The sequence below is a fragment of the Dromiciops gliroides genome, chromosome 3, assembly GCF_019393635.1.
Source record: "Dromiciops gliroides isolate mDroGli1 chromosome 3, mDroGli1.pri, whole genome shotgun sequence".
Lineage (NCBI taxonomy): Eukaryota > Metazoa > Chordata > Mammalia > Microbiotheria > Microbiotheriidae > Dromiciops > Dromiciops gliroides.
This window is the reverse complement of record NC_057863.1, coordinates 433,875,928-433,894,576: the sequence shown is the minus strand read 5'-3', so window position 1 is coordinate 433,894,576 and position 18,649 is coordinate 433,875,928. Positions and strand designations below refer to the sequence as shown.

At 39.1% G+C, this 18,649-nt stretch overlaps 1 protein-coding gene across 1 annotated transcript in view; it reads right to left on the bottom strand.

The window, feature by feature from the left end:
* TTN (titin) overlaps positions 1 to 5,574 on the bottom strand; it is a 336,226-nt gene extending 330,652 nt beyond the window's left edge. Inside the window, 2 exon segments of the mRNA XM_043993320.1 lie at positions 1,563 to 1,666; positions 5,383 to 5,574. Coding sequence (XP_043849255.1) covers positions 1,563 to 1,653 — 91 coding nt within the window. The 5' untranslated portion in view covers positions 1,654 to 1,666; positions 5,383 to 5,574.
* Positions 5,575 to 18,649: the final 13,075 nt, after the last annotated feature.

Below are 18,649 nucleotides of genomic sequence, written 5' to 3'. Positions count from 1 at the left end.
CCTTACTAGTTGTGTGACTCTGGACAAGTCACTTAACCCTGTTTGCCTCAGTTTCCTCATCTGTAAAATGAGCTGGAGAAGGAAGTGTCAAACTGTTCCAGTATCTTTGCCAAGAAAACCCCAAATGGAGTCACAAAGAGTTGTTCATGACTAAACAACAATAACAAATTAGTTTGGTCTAATCACAACCTGGTTTATTCAACTAAAGGATTCTCCTGGAACTTTGACAACATTATTTCTTGTTTGTTTTTGTTTGTTTGCTTGTTTTTTGGGGTGGGGCAATGAGGGTTAAGTGACTTGCCCAGGATTGCATAGCTAGTAAGTGTCAAGTGTCTGAGGCTGGATTTGAACTCAGGTCCTCCTGAATCCAGGGCTGGTGCTTTGTCCACTGTGCCACCCAGCTGCGCCCTGACAACATTATTTCTAAAGTCCTTTTCAGCTCCACATATCATAATAAATCTACGATTCTTTTATTTGAATTTTGTTGAAATTTTAAAATAGCCATGCACATGGCAAATATAACAGCAATAATAGAGTAGTATACTAATCAAATCAGGCAAGGAGGAAGAGAACTGAGCAGTCTTCATTTTACATGATGCGGTAAAAAAAATAAATTCATAGTTGAAGAACACCCTAACAATATTTCAGTTTGGGATTAAAAGAAATTGGACATTTTATGTTGATAATTGCAGACCTATAATTGCACCACGTAAAAAAAAATTCCTTCAATGATTTCTCTCCTTCAGTGAATGATTAATATATTTCTTGATCCAATTCAAAACAGATGCATGAATTTTTGTACTTTGGATATATCCAATATGTTTTCATTAAAACCAGTGCAATGATGTCACTCATTTTTCTTCAAGCAAATTATCATACATACCCAAACAACAACAAATCATTGGATCTTATCCCGGCCAACCTCTTTCTTATTAAGGAAATTAATGAGGCCTTTTTAATGTAGGCCAAAGTAGTAGCTGAGCCACATGAAAATGGATATAGTATTTCTTGACATACTTTTAAAATACTTTCTATGCCTGTATTTTAATTTGGTAATATGACTCACTCAATTAAAAATCAAATCAATAAAATAATTTATAAAATTGATCTTTGACACATCTTCTGAAGAAAGTGCAGTTGCATATTGGTTTTCCAGCTGGGTAAATTAAAGCACAGAGATGTTAAGTGGCCACAAAGCAAGTCAGAAGTTGACCCAGGCTAAGGTTCTTCTGTAGTCTATATAGTATGTAGAATACAAATATAGAAGGAATAAATTTAGCCCCATTCATCTGCTGAATTCTGGCATTGTCTTAAGTCGATGCTAATTGTTACGCTTTATGAAATTACAAATAGGAATAAAACATTTTAATGACATTAGAGTGTCGTATTTTGTCAGCATGGTATGATTGGTTATGCCCTCAAAATAACCCCTCCACAAAGTTGGATGAATGAAAAAAATCAAAGAAGCATTTAAACTTGACTCTACATCTAACAGCAAGGTTAACTCATCACAGATTCCAGAAAGGGAAAAGAAATTAACAAAAAATGACGTGTTTTCTTACCACTAATGTGAGCCTCAAAGGTTGCGGCACTACCCTCCAGTGCCACAACGCTTTGTAACGGCTGCGTGAACGTAGGCGCTTGAGTCGTCATCTTTTTAGGCACTCTGCAAAGAAGAGGAAACAGCATTAGAATTCCTATTCCAGGAGGGAAGGCTGCCCCCTCCTCTAAATCAAAGTCAGTCACTTGGGTCAGTTACCTGCTCTTTATTTTCCTGTTTTGCTAGCTGTATTCCAATAGGATTGGTTTTCTCTGCAATGCTATATGTTTTATTTTGTGTCACTCAAAACACTGTTCTGAGAAGGGGTCTGTAGGCTTCACCAGAGTGCTTAAGGGGTCCATCTCACTCACTCACACACACATACACACACACACACACACACACACATACAAAATTTGGATTAAATATTCCCACTCTGAACTGCTAATCCTTAGACTTGGTCATTCTTGTGCTCACCAGTGAATTAGAATATGACTTTTCCTTTGAGCGTTCGGCTTCATAGGGAGAGAGCCAAACTGAGTATGGGAAAGAAGACCCAGGAGCGCACCCTACTGGTAGAATATGGAAAATATTAACAAAAATTATTCTGAATTTAATGAAAATATAGGGGGAAAATAAAAAGGGGGGTGCGTTCCATATACAAAATAAAGTAACCAAAGAAGATTGTATGTGAAACAGCAAACCTCAATTATGTACAAGTTGCTAGTAAAGTCTTAACCAAAATGGATAGATTAAACGTATGGGGTTGTAGGGAAATGGAAGGTAGGAGAACTTCTGTGATAAAAACTGTTGATGAAGGCAGAAATATCAAGGTTTAAATGAAGTAGCAATTCTGTGACATGTTGCTATTTGAAGAATTTAGATTTTCTTTAAAATACAATCCTCAAATATTTCTAATTTATTGTCTCTAAACTGGTAAATTCGATTTAAAAATATTCAGCCAATTATCATGAATTATTGGGTCAAGCTTTGCTTTCTTTCTTTCTTTCTTTTTTAAAATTTTTATTGGGCTCAATGTTTCATTACTCTGGGGAACTACCAATGAGGAAACACCCTTTCCCAAAGCAGTAATATGCACCTGTTGTGCAATTTATCTTCTTAGATAAAGTTCTCTGGGGCACTGTGTCCTACAGCCAGCATGGATTAGAAATGGGACCTGAACTGAAATCTTCCTGACTTGGAGACTGGAGACTGGTATATACAATGCTGTCTCTTGTTATGTGAAATATCCTGAAAATAAAAACTAACATGGATAGCTCTTTACGTTCATAAAGCATATTGTTATACAATATGGTTTCCTTCATATGATCAATGGAACTGCTTTGGTGATGTTTTATCATTCCCATTTTACAAATGAGGAAACTAAGGGCTTAGGGAAATGAAGTGGCTTGCCTGGGGTCAGACCCAGTTTAATAAGGAGTAAGGTTGGGATGGAATCTCTATCTTCTTATTCCAAGTCCAATAAGCTTTCAACGATTCCACAGTGACACCATGTAGCCTCTCTGGGTCAAAGAGGCCTTTTGTGGGGGCCTGAATTATTCAAATGCCCCAGTTCTTTATTTTTCTTTGCTTGTATTGAGCTACTATAATAAATGTGTGATAGAACCACCTGTGGATATTGTAGGAAGATCAGGATTAACATACCAATTTTAGGAGTCTACTTTTTAAAAATCAACATTTTGGGAAAGTATTTTCCAGTTTGCCATTTTTTCCTGCAAAGTTAGGCCTCTTGGTGAATAATGGACTTATTCAAAAAAGAAGATATATTAAAAATTCCTCAAAGGCAGATTAAGAGGCATATGAGACTTGCAAAGGATGAGTGACTTGCCTATGGTCATATGGCTAGTGTCACATAGTGAGTTATAGAAATTGAACCCAAGTCTTCCTGATTCCAAGACTAACAATTAGAATAACAAGACTATAAATCTAAAGCAGGAAAGGACCTCAGAGACCACCTGTTCTAATACTATCATTTTACAGATGAGAGGCCTAGAACAAGAGTGTGCTGGTAAATGATAAACAACTGGCACTCCAAAAAATGTGCATATAACACATTTTTAGACTTAATTTGCTCTACTAATATATTCTCCATAACTTTCTTCAATCTATGTAATCAACAAAATCATAAATCAAGACTGGATTTATAGCAAAGCTTAATGAAAATTTAACAACTTGGCTCTGTTAAGTGGGCCAAGCTCTGGCCCAAGCTTGATTTGCCCAAGGTCACCCAAGGAGTTCAGTGGAAAAGGTGAAAGTTGAAGCTAATTCCACTAATTTGAGATCCAGTATTTTCTCTTTATACTATGCTGCTTTCTTATTTTATTTCTTTTTTCCCCTGTAGATCTCCATATGTCAAATAGACTCAATAAATACTAAGTTGGGGGTGAAAAACTATCATTGGCATCTGACTGTGTAGCTGAAGGTTATTTTTCTTGCCTGTCATGTTTTCATGATATAAAATATTCCCCATCACAGAAATAAATGTGAAGATTACAGCAGAGTTCATTTGCACAGGGGAAGTTGGCACTCTGTCTTCCAGTTCCAGTTAGATGGAATTTTCTAGTGCAATAAACACTTAATTCTGCAACCTGAATATCATTGTTTGAAGATGAAAAGGCAGATTCTCAATTGTCAATTACTTCATTACTACTTTGTTATGAGAGTCTATGTTTATTAAAATTGTAAAGCAGTAAAAATTCACAGGAAGATTCTGTACCTTAATTGTGACTTCTAAGTGGAATAAGCATCCTTTTGGAAAAGCATATTCTTGGTTGGAAAATTCAGATGGTAGCTGAAGAACTTCGCATTTCACTTTAAATAGGGTAACTTCTATCAAGTGCACATTATTTTAATGCACTCTTCATGAGTATAAACTATTTGAACTTGATTGTGTTTCCAAGTGTTTCACTTCATTCTTAATAGGGCCTTTGCCTTTTACATGGATCTGCTTTACATTGTTTTAGCATGCATGCATTATCAGCTAATTTAAACACAAGATGATGATAGCTTTAAGGAGCATTTAGAAGAAAAGTGACCTTTAAAAGAATATTTGTGTTTCTTTTCTAAACAACAGCTCTCACAAATCACATACTTGAAATTATCACTTAATGATGCATCTTATTTCCGAATATTTTAAGGGAATAGGGGCTTGATTTATTCAAAATTCTCAAATATATGTCTATTAACTTGGACTTTTTGCTTTTTATTCATATAGTGTAAGCAAATTTTGTTGATTGAAAATGTGATCTTGTGAGGCTTTTGTATAATTAGGGTTAAACGGTATGCATCCAAAATGTCACACTCCCAAAATAACCTCCCCAGCTATGATTGACAGCAGACAAGTGTTCTGTCACTGCCCTGCAATTGATACCTTAGCAGTTGATTCCCTTAAAAAGTCATCAGTGTTTAGCTGATACCACATGTATTTTATCAGAGCTATTCTTGGTGTGTCTCAGTTTATCACTGAGTAACATAACCTTGAGCACTTTGCACAGACATAAAGGAGTCTGTAGCTGGAGGACACATTTCTAATGCCTGATTCCATTCTCTAGTTCGACTCTAAAAATAAGAAATCCATTTAAGAACTTAAAATTGGTTGAGTGTGCTGACATGCTAAATCATTACACATTGCAGAAGAAAACTTTTCACATACAATTTAAAATTCAAGGACACAAGATTTAGGTGATACACATGGTACCCATGAACAAATACTCACACAACACACTTGAAATTGCCTAGTATACAGCATGAAATAAAGACACCCCCCCACACACACACACACACGCAAAGAAATAATTGACTATCAGAAAAGTGTTACTGACCTGATTTCTCAGGAGTGCCTAAAAAGGGTGGGCTAAGCCCAGTGTTCCTTCTGAAACGACGTCCTTATCCAGAGTTGGTTTTTTAGACAATCCCAGACATGAATCGTTGAGCCTCTAAACCTAAAAACAAAACTACACAGTCGAAACAGTGTAGTTTTGCTTTATGCAATCCCTACACCCGAGGCGAGGCTGGGAGTGCACGACTGCTCAAGAGGGGTAACACGGTTCTTTTTCTTTATATACTGCCCAGATTTGCTGACAGTCCCACATCACCGAGATGTCGCCACTCCTGATTGGCTCGCAAAGGAAAGCATCACGGGAGAAGGAGCCATTTGGTATAGTCACATACCACCTGTTCCTCTGATTGGCGGGACTAAATTTAGCACCCTACAACGGGACTTTACCAAGGAAAAAGAGGACTTCCCCCCACCCCCTTTTCAGAATAGCCCTACTGTGGATTATGATAGAACATTTGGTTAGGCAACTGCAAGTCTTTAGACTTGGGGGCTGGGAAGAAGATGTGATAAGAGAGGAATTTGTTAGATAACTAGAAAAGAAATAAAGTTAGTACCTCTGCCCCTGTCAGTCTGGTCTAGACCATTCCCTTCCTCATCCCCTTCTTTTTCTTCCCAATCCCTCCCCCCCATAAAACCAACCAAATGCATCTGTCAATCACAAAGCAAAAAAGTAAGCTGATCTCATGCATATGTCTGGATCATATTGTGAGAAGCGTTTAATTTTTTTGGCTGTGTAAATAGTTAATTTGTGTTGACTACAGAATATACTTAGGTCTTGGAGGGATATTTGGAATCTTTCTAATGATCTGCTGTTTGTGTTTTTTATAAGACTTTTCAAAGAGTAGGGAAATGGGAACCTCCTGGTGTTTAGTCAGTGGAATAAAATGATTGTGATTTTGTCAGATACTGACAGTAACATTTACAAATTCGGGTGACCTGCTCCTTTATCAAAAACTAAGTCAGATTTTTATCTTTCAAAGGCATTTCTTCAGACACATAAAATGCTGCCTTTGTGATCTTGGGAGTTCGCTGTAACTAATGGGAAGAAGTGAGGAAATTATATAGTTGTGATTTTGGTAGCTAAATTTAATTTCAAGGAAGAGATATTTCGAATACAAAAGACCATACCAAAAGATCTTTATAATACATCATTTGAGAGCTTTATAATGCACCATGTAGGAAGAGGGAAGATAGTCATCTCTTTGTTAATGGAAATAGCCATTTTTTTACTGAAATGGTCTTGCTTTTTCAAATGTAAGCGAAACACATTTATCTCCCAAATAAAAATTTTTATTGTTGTGGAAGAGGATGTCTATGTATCAGACAATTCCACTTCTTGATCGTTTTATACACTGTAATTGTTTTACATGATAATGAATTCTAACAGCATTCGACTGATTTGTAATCTATTGCACCACTCAGTGCAGTGCCTGAAGCAGTCTTAAGAAAAAAATATTTCATGTACTTATTCGAACATTTGTTACCTGAACCAAAGTAAAATTATCTCTGTTGGTAGGATCATTTTATTTGGGAGATGACTTCCATTGTTCTGCCTGATAAATCTTATTCTAAAATAAGGATATTTTCATACTGTGTATCCTCAAAGCTTGGAGACTAACATTTTCATTCACATATATAGTTTAAGAGCAAGGTAATTAGTTGTATGTTAAAATTCATTTCAGAAAAGTCAAATAAAAGGTGAAAAGTGAAGCTAAAGTATTTTGGAATGGTTTTATTTTAAGCTATTCCTGAACTGACAGCCTTTTAAAAAAATACTTTGAAGTATAAATTGATAGTTAAGGTTTATTGATTAATTGGCCATCGTGTTTGTAAAAAAACAATTGGCACATTTTCTAGTTGTATGGGAATAAGTTTAGGAGATATTAGGTATCATGTATGGGATTATGCAACATGACTTCTTTGAAACTCAGTTTGCTCCTCTGTAAAAGGAGGACTATTAAGATCATAGATTAAGGGTCCCAAGGGACCTCAAAGGTCATGTATTAGAATGTAAGTTCAATAACAGTAGGGATTGGCTTCATTCTTTGTACTTGTATCCCCAGAACCTATCATGGTACCTAACACATAATAGGTGGGTGCTTAAAAATATTTTGTGATTGATCGTAATCCAATTCCCTCACTTTACAGATGAACAAGCTGAAATCCAGAGAAGTTAATTAGCTTGTTCAAGGTCTCACAGAAAAGTGGCAAAGTCAAGTTCTGAAATCAGGTCCTCTTACCCTAAATTCAGAGCTTCTATTAAACTAGATAATTGCTAAGGGCCTGGCCAATTCTGTAAAATGTTGCTTCTATCTAGTCAAAACTAAAGAATGTAGGAGGCAATGTGATGTAGAGGAGAGAACATTGGATTTATCATCATCACCATCAATTAAATACAAAAAGAATTTGTAACATTTGTTTTATTTTTTAATTTTGACTTGCAAGTTCTCTCCTTTTCCTTCTCTTCCTTGAGAAGGCAGACATTTGCTGTAGATTACATATATGCAGTCATGCAAAACATAGTTCCGCATTAGACATGTTATAAAAGAAAACAGACTAAAAAAACCCCAACAACAACAAAAATAAAACTTTAAAAAGTATGATTTAATATGTATTCAGACTCCATCAATTCTTTCTCCAGAGGCATTTTTCATCACAAGTCATTTGGAATTATCTTGGATCTTTGTATTGCTGAGCAGAGCTAAGTTATTCACAGTTGATCATTGTACAATATTGCTATTACTAAATAAAATGTTCTCACTTCATTTTCCATCAGTTTATTCAAATCTTCCCATGTTTTTCTGAAACCATCCTGATCATCATTTCTTATAGCATGGTAGTATTCCATCACAATCAAGTACCACAACTTGTTAGGCCATTCCCCAATGGATGGCCATCCCTTCAATTTTGTAATTTTTTGCCACCATAACAAGATCAAGCATTGGATTTTTGTTATGTTTTTTGGTTGTGTTTTTGTATGTGTGTGTGTGTGGTGGGGAGGGCAATGAGGGTTAAGTGACTTCCCCAGGGTCACACAGCTAGTAAGTGTCAAGTGTCTGAGACTGAATTTGAACTCGGGTCCTTCTGAATCCAGGGCCAGTGCTTTATCCACTGTGCCACCTAGCTGCCCCCAAGAATTGGATTTTAATTGAGAATAAAGACCAGGGTTCAAATCCTAGTTTTGAGAGAAATAGCCAATGTAACTTAAAGCAAGTCAATTTCCCTAGGCCTTTATTTCCTTCTCTGTAAAATGAAGGATTTAGATTAAGTACCCTCTGCAGTCTTTTCTAATTTTAAAAGTATGAATCGGGGGTGGCTAGGTGGCACAGTGGATAAAGAACTGGCCCTGAATTCAGGAGGTCCTGAGTTCAAATCCGGCCTCACACACTGGACACTTACTAGCTGTGTGACCCTGGACAAGTCACTTAACCCTCATTGCCCCACCAAAACAAAACAAAACAAAGAGTATGAACCTCTGCCCTCCACAAGGAAACATCACATGGTAAAGAAAAAAAGTATTAGATGTTATGATTAGAAAACAGTTGTTTACTAGGTGTAAAAATTTGGGAAAGTCATTTAAGCTCCCTGGCACTCAGTTTGTCCTCCATAAAATATAAATAAGAGCATTTTTATATTTATCATTTCTAAGGTTCCTTTCTGCTCTGATATTTTTATTTTATGTTTATCAATGAAATCACTTGATTTTTTTTTATTGAAACAGGGAATATAGTATACAAAAACATTTCTTTTCTTTTTCTTTTTTTTTTTTTTTTTAGTGAGGCAACTGGGGTTAAGTGATTTGCCAAAGTCACACAGCTAGTAAGTATTAAGTGTCTGAGGCCGGATTTGAACTCAGGTACGACTCCAGGGCCGGTGCTCTATCCACTGAGCCACATAGCTGCCCCCAAAAACATTTCTTAAACTAATTTGACCTTGGAACACTTTGGGTCTGGAGATAGTGTCCAAAAAGTCTAAGTGCAGACTACCCACAAACTTTTGGGATACCCCATCTATCGATGGATCCCATAAATGATGTTCGAAGGATACCAAGTGTAATACCAAATCAAAGAACCTTAGGGTTTCAGAGCTGAAAGGGATCCCAGCAACCTTGTAGTTCAATCTGTACCTAAAGTAAATGGCTGATATATCCTACCCAATAAGTGGTCATGTAGCCTTTGCCTGGAGACCAATGGGGGGGGGGGGAAATCTCCCAGTTCCTGAGAAGACCCTTTCCATTTTTGGATAGCCCTTATCTTTAGGAAGGTTTTTCTGACGTCAAGCCTAAATTTATTTCTTTGCAACGTGCATCCACTTGCTTCTGGGTCTGACCTTTGAGTAAAGCAGAAAAAATATTAGTCCCTCTCCTCCGAGAGCATTTCAAGCACTTAAAGGCAGCTATCATGTTCCTCATTAGAGTCTTTTCTTCTCTAAGCTGACCCTCCTTGGTTCCCTCAACACATTCTCATATGGCATGAATGAGAGGTCCTCCATCATCCTACTTGCTCTCTTCCTGACACTCCTGGCTTTATCAACATCCTTTCTGTAATGTGGTGTCCATAAATGAATACAATACTCTAGATGGGATCTGATGATGGCAGAATAACAAAGGGACTAATGCCTCTTTATTTCTGGAAGCTATGCCTGTCCTTTTGTTGCGTAAGGATAACTTGTTTTCTTTGGCTTTCTTAGCATGCTAGAGGCTGGAGAAATTTGGGGTTCTTTGGATGAGAGCTAGAAAGGACTTTAGAGGCCGTATTGTTCAACTTGCTCATTTTACAGATGAGGGAACTGAGGCTTTTGGGTGTGAACTGACTTTTTCAAGGTCACACAGGTCATATATACATATATATTTCAGAGGCAGAATTTCAACCCTTTGGATTCCAAATCCTGTCAGCACTCTCTCCACTGTATGACCAAATTGTATTTTGTATTAAATGATCCTAATTATAATACATATTTTCTCTCTATTTTTATATTTAATATCTTAGAGGATGGCATTTATTCAAATAAATTGGCACTTATCCAAAGAAATTATTTGTTCTTTCACACTGCATAGGACATCAGTTTGGGAAACTAGGGTACAGAATCTTTCTAGTTGGCATAACATTGCCGTGCCCAGTTGCCACAAACGTTATTGAGGGGTTCAGCACTGCTGGGCACTATCCAGCTGACAGGAATTCAAGAGAAACAAGAGGATGGAACCTGATCATAGTAGCCTGGTCTTAAGAACTTGCATATGCCAGTAGAACATCAAATCATCAAAATAGAACATTCTTTGTTGAATTTGACACTTTGCTGCTTGCCTGTTCTTGAACCTTTAATTCCTAAACTCAGGAAATTGCATCTTGCTCTCTTTCCTGGACTAGGTTGTGCTACTAGTTTTGACCTGTCTTTCTCTTTAGACACTAGAGCCAGAAGTGAGGAAGGCTCACCCAGGGCTTTTTGTCCTGGCACTGGAATTACTCAGGCTTAAGATACAGAAGAGAAGAGAGAGAACTCTCTCCAGGGGATTTGCTGGAGCCAGATGTAAGCAGCAGTAGAGAGTCGACGGTCAGATTTTCAGTGTGAGCATTTATACCTCAGAAATCCCAAATGGGACTTTATTTATTGTTTTGTTGATTCTGTAGACTTAAGAACATGTTAATAATTCAGATTAAATTTAAAGCTAGGCTGCTAGGGGGCACAGTGGATAGAGCAGAGGGCTTGGGATCAGGAAGACTCATCTTCCAGAGTTTAAATCTGACCTCGGACCCGTATTAGCTATCCCAGGGAAAGTCACTTAACCCTGTTTGCCTCAGTTTCCTCATCTGTAAAATGAGCCGGAGAAGAAAATGGAGAGCCACTCCAATATCTTTACCAAGAAAACTTCAAATGGAGTCATGAAGGATCTGACATTACTGAACAACAACAAATACTTTAAGGCATGTGTGTACATTTTTTTTTCTTGCTGGAAACCATTATTAAACATTTACCAGCATACATCCACCTTCATCCCTGAAATCCTTCCTTCTCTGTCCTCTGCCAGTTTGCACAACCTTGCTCCCTCATCTGGCCCCACCATCCCTAACATCATCACTATGAAACACCATTTTTATGGACTTTCCTTCCCAAACCACAACCTCTGCCACGGGCAGAGGACCACCTCCTCTCCCAGTGTGACTGTACTTATGGTTGAACCATCCACCATGCCTTCAATCCTCCCAGCCTCCACATCAGACTATCCTCTGCCCTGCTGTCTCTTGCAGTGAAAGAATTCCTAGTTACAGCACTCTGTCACTTCTGCCGCTTCTGGACCCATTAGCTCGGCAATCAGCAACTGGCCTTGACTTCTATTTTAGACAATGTTACTTTTAGTTGTCACACCCCATCCTTGGCCTTGAAGCTCTGCTTGTCCTTTGCCCCACCCAACAATCCTCTCTCCACCCTCACACCACAACCCATGCTAAAACTTCCTAGCTAAAACATCTCCCCTTTCCCCAACGCAGAGAAAATAGCAACAATAACAAAATTTTTTGTCCACCATGAAATCTAAGTAGCTGTAGCCTCTGTCAGAGACAGAAAAAAAGTACACGCTATGAAAGTTCAGATACCTGACTATACATTCGTCTAGTATAGATATGAACTGCTGTGCACACCCACTAATACTTTGTTTTTTTTAAATACACATTCAACTTATTCCCTTGTAGACTCTGAGAAAGTAGTTTTTGCCCTTTTGGCTTTCACAATCCTCTATGACTTGCAATTTCAAAATGAAACTGGTTACTCACTAGCTAATGCGTTGTGAATTCAGGGATTGTGTTTAGTATTGGCTCAAATGCGATCATTGTAAACAATGAGCTTTCCAAAAGAAAAAAAAAAAAGGATAAATGAAGCATGCCATACGTGGAACATCAATAATCCAGCCAGTGAGAATAGAACACCTCTCCAATTTGAGATTTTGCTGGTCTGGCCTGCTCTCAATTAGCCACACTAATGGAGAGGAGCAGCAGTCCAGATAAGCCAAAGCAGCTGCTGATTCAAAACTCATTCCCATTTGGCACTAGAATACAATAGGTGACTCCCCCACCCCATTATGGTCAAAGTAAATCATTGAGTCTTCATTGAACAACTATCCTAAATAAAACTTCCTTCCAGATAGAACCAGGTCGTTGGTTATTATTTTAATAATATACTCTGAAAAAAATAATCTGCATTATTCACATTTCCCCACCACTGTTTTTTTTTTTTTTTTGCGGGGCAATGGGGGTTAAGTGACTTGCCCAGGGTCACACAGCTAGTAAGTGTCAAGTTTCTGAGGCTGGATTCAAACTCAGGTACTCCTGAATCCAGGGCCGGTGCTTAATCCACTGCGCCCCCTAGCTGTCCCCCCCCACCACTTTCTTAAGTCCAGAAATCACCAAAACAATAAACCAAGCCCCAATTTGTAGCATTTGCTTATTTCCCAGGTGCCAATGCTCATAGTGAAAATTTTGTACTCTCCTAGATAGAACTGTCCTCAAATCCCAGTATTACTAAAATCAAAATAACGATGATGATAATCCTTGTATCTGTTAGCATAGTAAGCAAGTCAATAAAGCAGAACTAAAGTTGGGATGGGGCAAAGAGGGAGGAAGAAAGTGGTTTTGCTGCAGGACAGGGTTCCAGAATTTCTGCCCACCCCTGAGTTGCACTGGGTCAGTCTGTTTAAACAGTAGAAATGACATCATCCTTGTTAGGGTATGTGTTACTGGCACCTTGTGATTCTGCTTTTGTCAAGGTCATGGAGAGAATAGGACTAACAGGATCATTGATTGTGAACTTGTAAGGTTATCAGGGGGCATCTGGCACAACTCCATCATTTTGCAGTTGAGGAAAGTGAGGCCCAAGGAGATGAACTGATTTGACTATCATGGGGTGGGGGAGGGGTAGAGCAGATTTGAACCCAGGTCCTGTGAGTTCAGAGCCAGTTCTCTTTTGACTGTTCCATAGCAACATATGTAGGACTCTGGCTGCTGCAACAAGGTGTTGTGGAAACAATGGCTCAAGGTGTTTCTCTGTGTATACAAGTGTATTCTGTTGGTCCATTAACCCTTGGACTAAAGCAAACAGCAGGGACAGCTGTGAGCTGTGATCTCTAGAATCATCTTACTCTAGTCCTGGCCAGTTTTGGAGTCATCTGTGATGACTTGTGCTTTCAGATTCATCACAATCTGCCTACCTTCTTGAACTGAGCCAACTTCCGACACTTGGGCATCCAAGCAACTGTGATGATGAGAATCCTTGGGATCATGTCACACAAGGATCAGTTAGTCAGTTGAAGGAATTGGGGTTGTTTAGCTTGGGAAAAGAAAGACTTAGAGGATGTGTGATTTCTGTCAAGTATTTGAATCTCTGGCATGTATTCTCTCTCTCTCCCTCTCTGGGTGAGGCAGTTGGGGTTAAGTGACTTACACAGCTAGTAAGTGTTAAGTGTCTGAGAGGCCGGATTTGAACTCAGGTCTTCCCGACTCCAGGGCCGGTGCTCTATATATATGAGGTTCAGGGAACCTCTAAAAGGTAGGGATGGACCCAGAAGCATGACAGCCACAAAGAAGGTCTCTCCCCATCGCTGAGCCTGTTGCTCTCCGTTGGCAACTTCACTTACCTGTAGAGGCACCAAGTCAAAGTGAATCTTGGTCCCAGAAGAATAGGGAGATGTCTCAAGGAAACCACAACCAAGAGATTTGGATCTTGAGAGGAGAAAGTAGCTTGGACTGCCTGTCTTGTGGCCCCTCCACTTCCACAGGGTGTGAAGATTGAAAAAATATTTTACAAATTGATTCTCTTTCTCTTCCAGCTCAGGAGACTAAAGAGAGTGGAAAATGGACTCTAGCTTGAGATGTGGGATTTGTTTTAGGGATTGAAAGTAGGAAGTATTTGGAATGTCACCATGGCAATGTTACTTGGTTTTTACCATGCTTTTACTAATTTAATCATATTGTTTATTTATGACCTTGAGGTCTGAATGTCTGAAAAAACATGCTCTGTCTTGGAAGGAGTGGGAGTAACTGGTGAGTAGGAGCCAAGCCAATGAGTGACAGGTCCTAAGTGACAGGCGCTCCCAGATAATGGTCCAGGATAAAATAATGAAGGGGCAGGGAGCCAGGTGTCAGTCACCTTGCCACAAATTCTGAGGCAAACAGAGAGAAAGCAGTTCCTTTTTAAAGGATTACAAAAGAACCTGCTACATATGTAAAGCCCATTGTAACCACAAAACACCATATACTTGTGAGTTATAATTCTCTTTCACATGAAACAATTGGCCATATATCTAGCAATGATAACTTTTCTAACTCAAGGCAAATATTCAGTAAATACATGCCTAGATCAATAATTGAGTTCATGGGAACAGATCGAGACCTGGAAATGATCTTAGAGACCATTGAGTCCAACCTCTTCATTTTTACGGGTGAGGAGAATGAGGCAGAGAAAGGATTAATGACTTGCTCAGGGTCACAGTAGCTAGTAGCCTCTTGAAGGACCACTGTGGACACCATTCCTCTGGTCCTGACCTGAAAAATTGTTATCTCTGAAATTTTGGCAACATCCTTGTTGTATCCTTCCTATGTCCTATCCCATCTCTTATTTTCTTTTTTCTTTTTATTTCATAATATTTTAATTTTTGTCGATTACACATAAAGATAGTTTTTGACGTTCGTTTTTGGGGGTGGGGCAATGAGGGTTATGTGACTTGCCCAGGGTCACACAGCTTCAACATTCATTTTTGTAAGATTTTGAGTTCCAAAGTTTTCTCCCTCCCTCTGCGCCCCCTTCCCCAAGACAGAAAACCATCTGATATAGGTCATACAATACAATCATGTTAAACATATTTCCACATTAGTCATGTCGTGAAAGAAAAATCACAACAAAAGGGAAAAAGCAGAAGAATAAAAGCAACAAAAAAGTGAAAATACTATGCTTCCATCTGCATTCAGACACCATAGAGCTTTCTCTGGATGTGGAGAGCATGTTTCATCACTCCAACTCATTTTGAAGGCATCAGCTTTTGAGAGATGGCTGCTGCTGCCCAAGCCATCTCTGCTTTTTCTTTCATATTCCTGGCCTTAGACTTCTCTAGTCAAGTCATTTTGCTTTCTTTCAAACATGCAAAATAAAGGCCTACTGCTTTGCCTTGAATTTTTTTTTGGGGGGGCGGTGAGGCAATTAGGGTTAAGTGACTTGCCCAGGGTCACACAACTAGTAAGTGTTAAGTGTCTGAGGCCGGATTTGAACTCAGGTCCTCCTGACTCCAGGGCTGGTGCTATATCCACTGTGCCACCAACTGCCTTGCCTTGAATTTTTCTAATTTTCTCATGGTCTGGTTTTTTCTGTGAAACATTTTGAGAGCCCATCTATCAGCTGTGCTCCTTGTCCATCCACCTTCTGTCTCTCCATGGTTACCAGGAGAAACCAGCTCCTCAGATCTCCTCCCAATCCAAAAAGTGCCTTCTTCTCTTGCTAGATACATATATCACTTGAAGGCCAGATAGAGCAGCTGTGAAGTCACAGTGGCTTCAGCTGGAACAAGAGACTGTGTAGTTCCTGGTCAAGACCATGCAGAGCCCTGATTCTCCTATTTCCCTTGTGGGATCTGGTTGCCAGAGAAGCTCAGAGGTTGTCAAAGCACTCATAGTGATGTCACAGAGAGTGGCTGACCATTCAGAGTTTGGAAGGCCACATACAGACAGGTCAGAGGAAGCAGAGGGTCTCATGTCTCCTGGACACCTTATTGTTATTTCACTATCTCAGACACACTGCATGGATGTTCAACACCAGTAGGACCAAGTGATTCATGGTATCCCAAGGCTTCCTTCAAGGCCTCCTTTTTAGGACAAACTACAAAACCCTGGAAGACCCACGCCAACAGGGCAAGGCTTGGATAACCTTGACAGGGACTCTACTAGCTAAGCCAAGAGAGGGGTACTAATACCATCATCTTTTAAAATTTAGACATGAATTTGATAGAGAAATTTAAAAATTTATAACAACTGATTAAAGAGGAACGAATGCCAGTGATGATTTAAAAAAAAATAAAAAGATCATTGCAAAGAACTGGAACAAGGGCTATTACAATAGAGCAAATGAGTAGCAAAGAAGGTCTATACAAGGGTAGCAGCAAGTAGGACCCAAGAGGAGGATAGGAATGGTAGCTATTTTGGAGGTAGAATTGATATGACTTCATAATTAATTCAATATTAGAGGTGAGGTAAAAGACAGCATCATAGAATCATAACTCAAGAGCAGAGATTCTTAACCTTTCTTCTGTTATGGACCCTTTCGGCAATCTGGTGAAGCCTGTGACCCCTTCTCAGAACCATCTTTTTAAATGTACAAAATAAGACCATTAGAAAGGAAATTTCAGGGGCAGCTAGGTAGCGCAGTGGATAGAGCACTGGCCTTGGAGTCAGGAGTACCTGAGTTCAAATCCGGCCTCAGACACTTAACACTTACTAGCTATGTGACCCTGGGCAAGTCACTTACCCCCAATTGCCTCACTAAAAAAAAAAAAAAAGAAAGAAAGGAAATTTCATTGAAATACAGTTATTAAAATAGTTAAAGTTCCAAGTTCATTAGACAGCCCCCTAAAAATCTATTCCTGGATCCCTTGAGGGGAACCCCAGTATAGGAACCCCTGCTCTGCACTAAAAAGGAAACTTAGAGATCATTGAGTCTACTCTAAAGTTACACAAATAATAAACAAAAGAACTTGGATTTGAACTCAAGTCTACTGTCTTCAGATCTCTGTCTTTCTACTTATTATACCTCAGCTGAAAGGCAGATGTGAAAGTTTCTGGGATCTGCTTTCTGCATTAGTGGAGGAGCCAGGCAAACATCCAAATATTCTGGGAGTTCAAATTTAAAGTGGGACCATTTTGACCTAATTGTCAAAGTCCTGTTGTGGCTTTAAATTTTAATGTGAAAAGAGTGAGTATTGTTTTCCAAGGGCTTAAGAAGGAAATATACTAGAAGTCAGAAATACTTCAATGTTGGACTGTTAAAACCAGATGTCTTATATGGCTTGCATTGTGTTTCTGGTTTAAAAGCCTCTGCTTAAAGATTTAGGGGGTAGGGGCAGCTAGATGATACAGTGGATAGAGCAACAGCCCTAGAGTCAGGAGGGTCTGAGTTCATATCTGGCCTCAGACATTTACCAGCTGTGTGACTATGAGCAATCACTTAACCCGATAGCCTAAAAAAAGTAAATCCAGGGGTTAGATGTTAAACCAAAACCTGCCCTCTGGTTATCTAAGTGTCCTGATATTATCTAGGAAATGACTTACAGGATTCTTAGTAATCCACAGGTGTAAAAGACTACTAGATAAGGGATTCTGGAGAATCATAGAGAAGATGGACCCCAGAAAACATGTAGTTCATTGTAAGGTTAAATGACTTCCTCAACTCAGACTTACTAGCTGTGTGTCCCTGGACAAGTCATCTAACCCTCCTTGTTCCTCATAGTAAAATGAGCTGGAGAATGATGTGGCAAACCATTCCAATATCTTTGCCAAGAAAATCCCAAATGGGGTCAACAAGAGTCAGAAATGACTGAAATGACTGAACAACAAAAAAATTTTCTCAAGTTCATATAGATAATAAGAATCAGAAGCAGGATTTGAACCCAGGTCCTAAGATTCCAGAGCTCTTTTTCATAAATCAAGCTGCCTCCCTAGTTAGGGTAACTACTCAGAGATCCTAGTGACTAAAGGTGAATGTATACAAATGGACAGTTGCCATTTTCAATACATCTGTGTGAGAAAATGATGGGGTTTTGTGATTCTCAGAGACCCTCCTCACTTGAGGGCCTAACTGCCTGACCTTTTTAAGACAGAGTCAGCCACGTGGGACCTGGGACTGTGAATAGGGATTAAAACCACACCCACCTGAAAGCCTTGTTCTCACCAAAGGATCTGTTCTCTGGGCTCTCACATCAACAAGACTGCGCCAAACCCTGATCCAGTGAACCAATAAATTTGAATGATGCTAGCCAATTAGCTTTAAGCAGTGTGTAAGGGCTGCCTCTTGTCCTTCCCTCAGAAAACTTATGGTGGCTGAATCACTCTCTTGGCCTGGGAACGCAGAAGAGGAACCATGTGGTCCAGTTCTCTCCCTCTTCTCTCTCCTAGCTAGACTTTCCTATTGCTCAGAGTCATGTGTACTCTCTTTACTAATATTGATATGCTTTAATAAATGCTTAATACCCCCAAACTGGTGTAGTAGTAGCCTCTAATTTC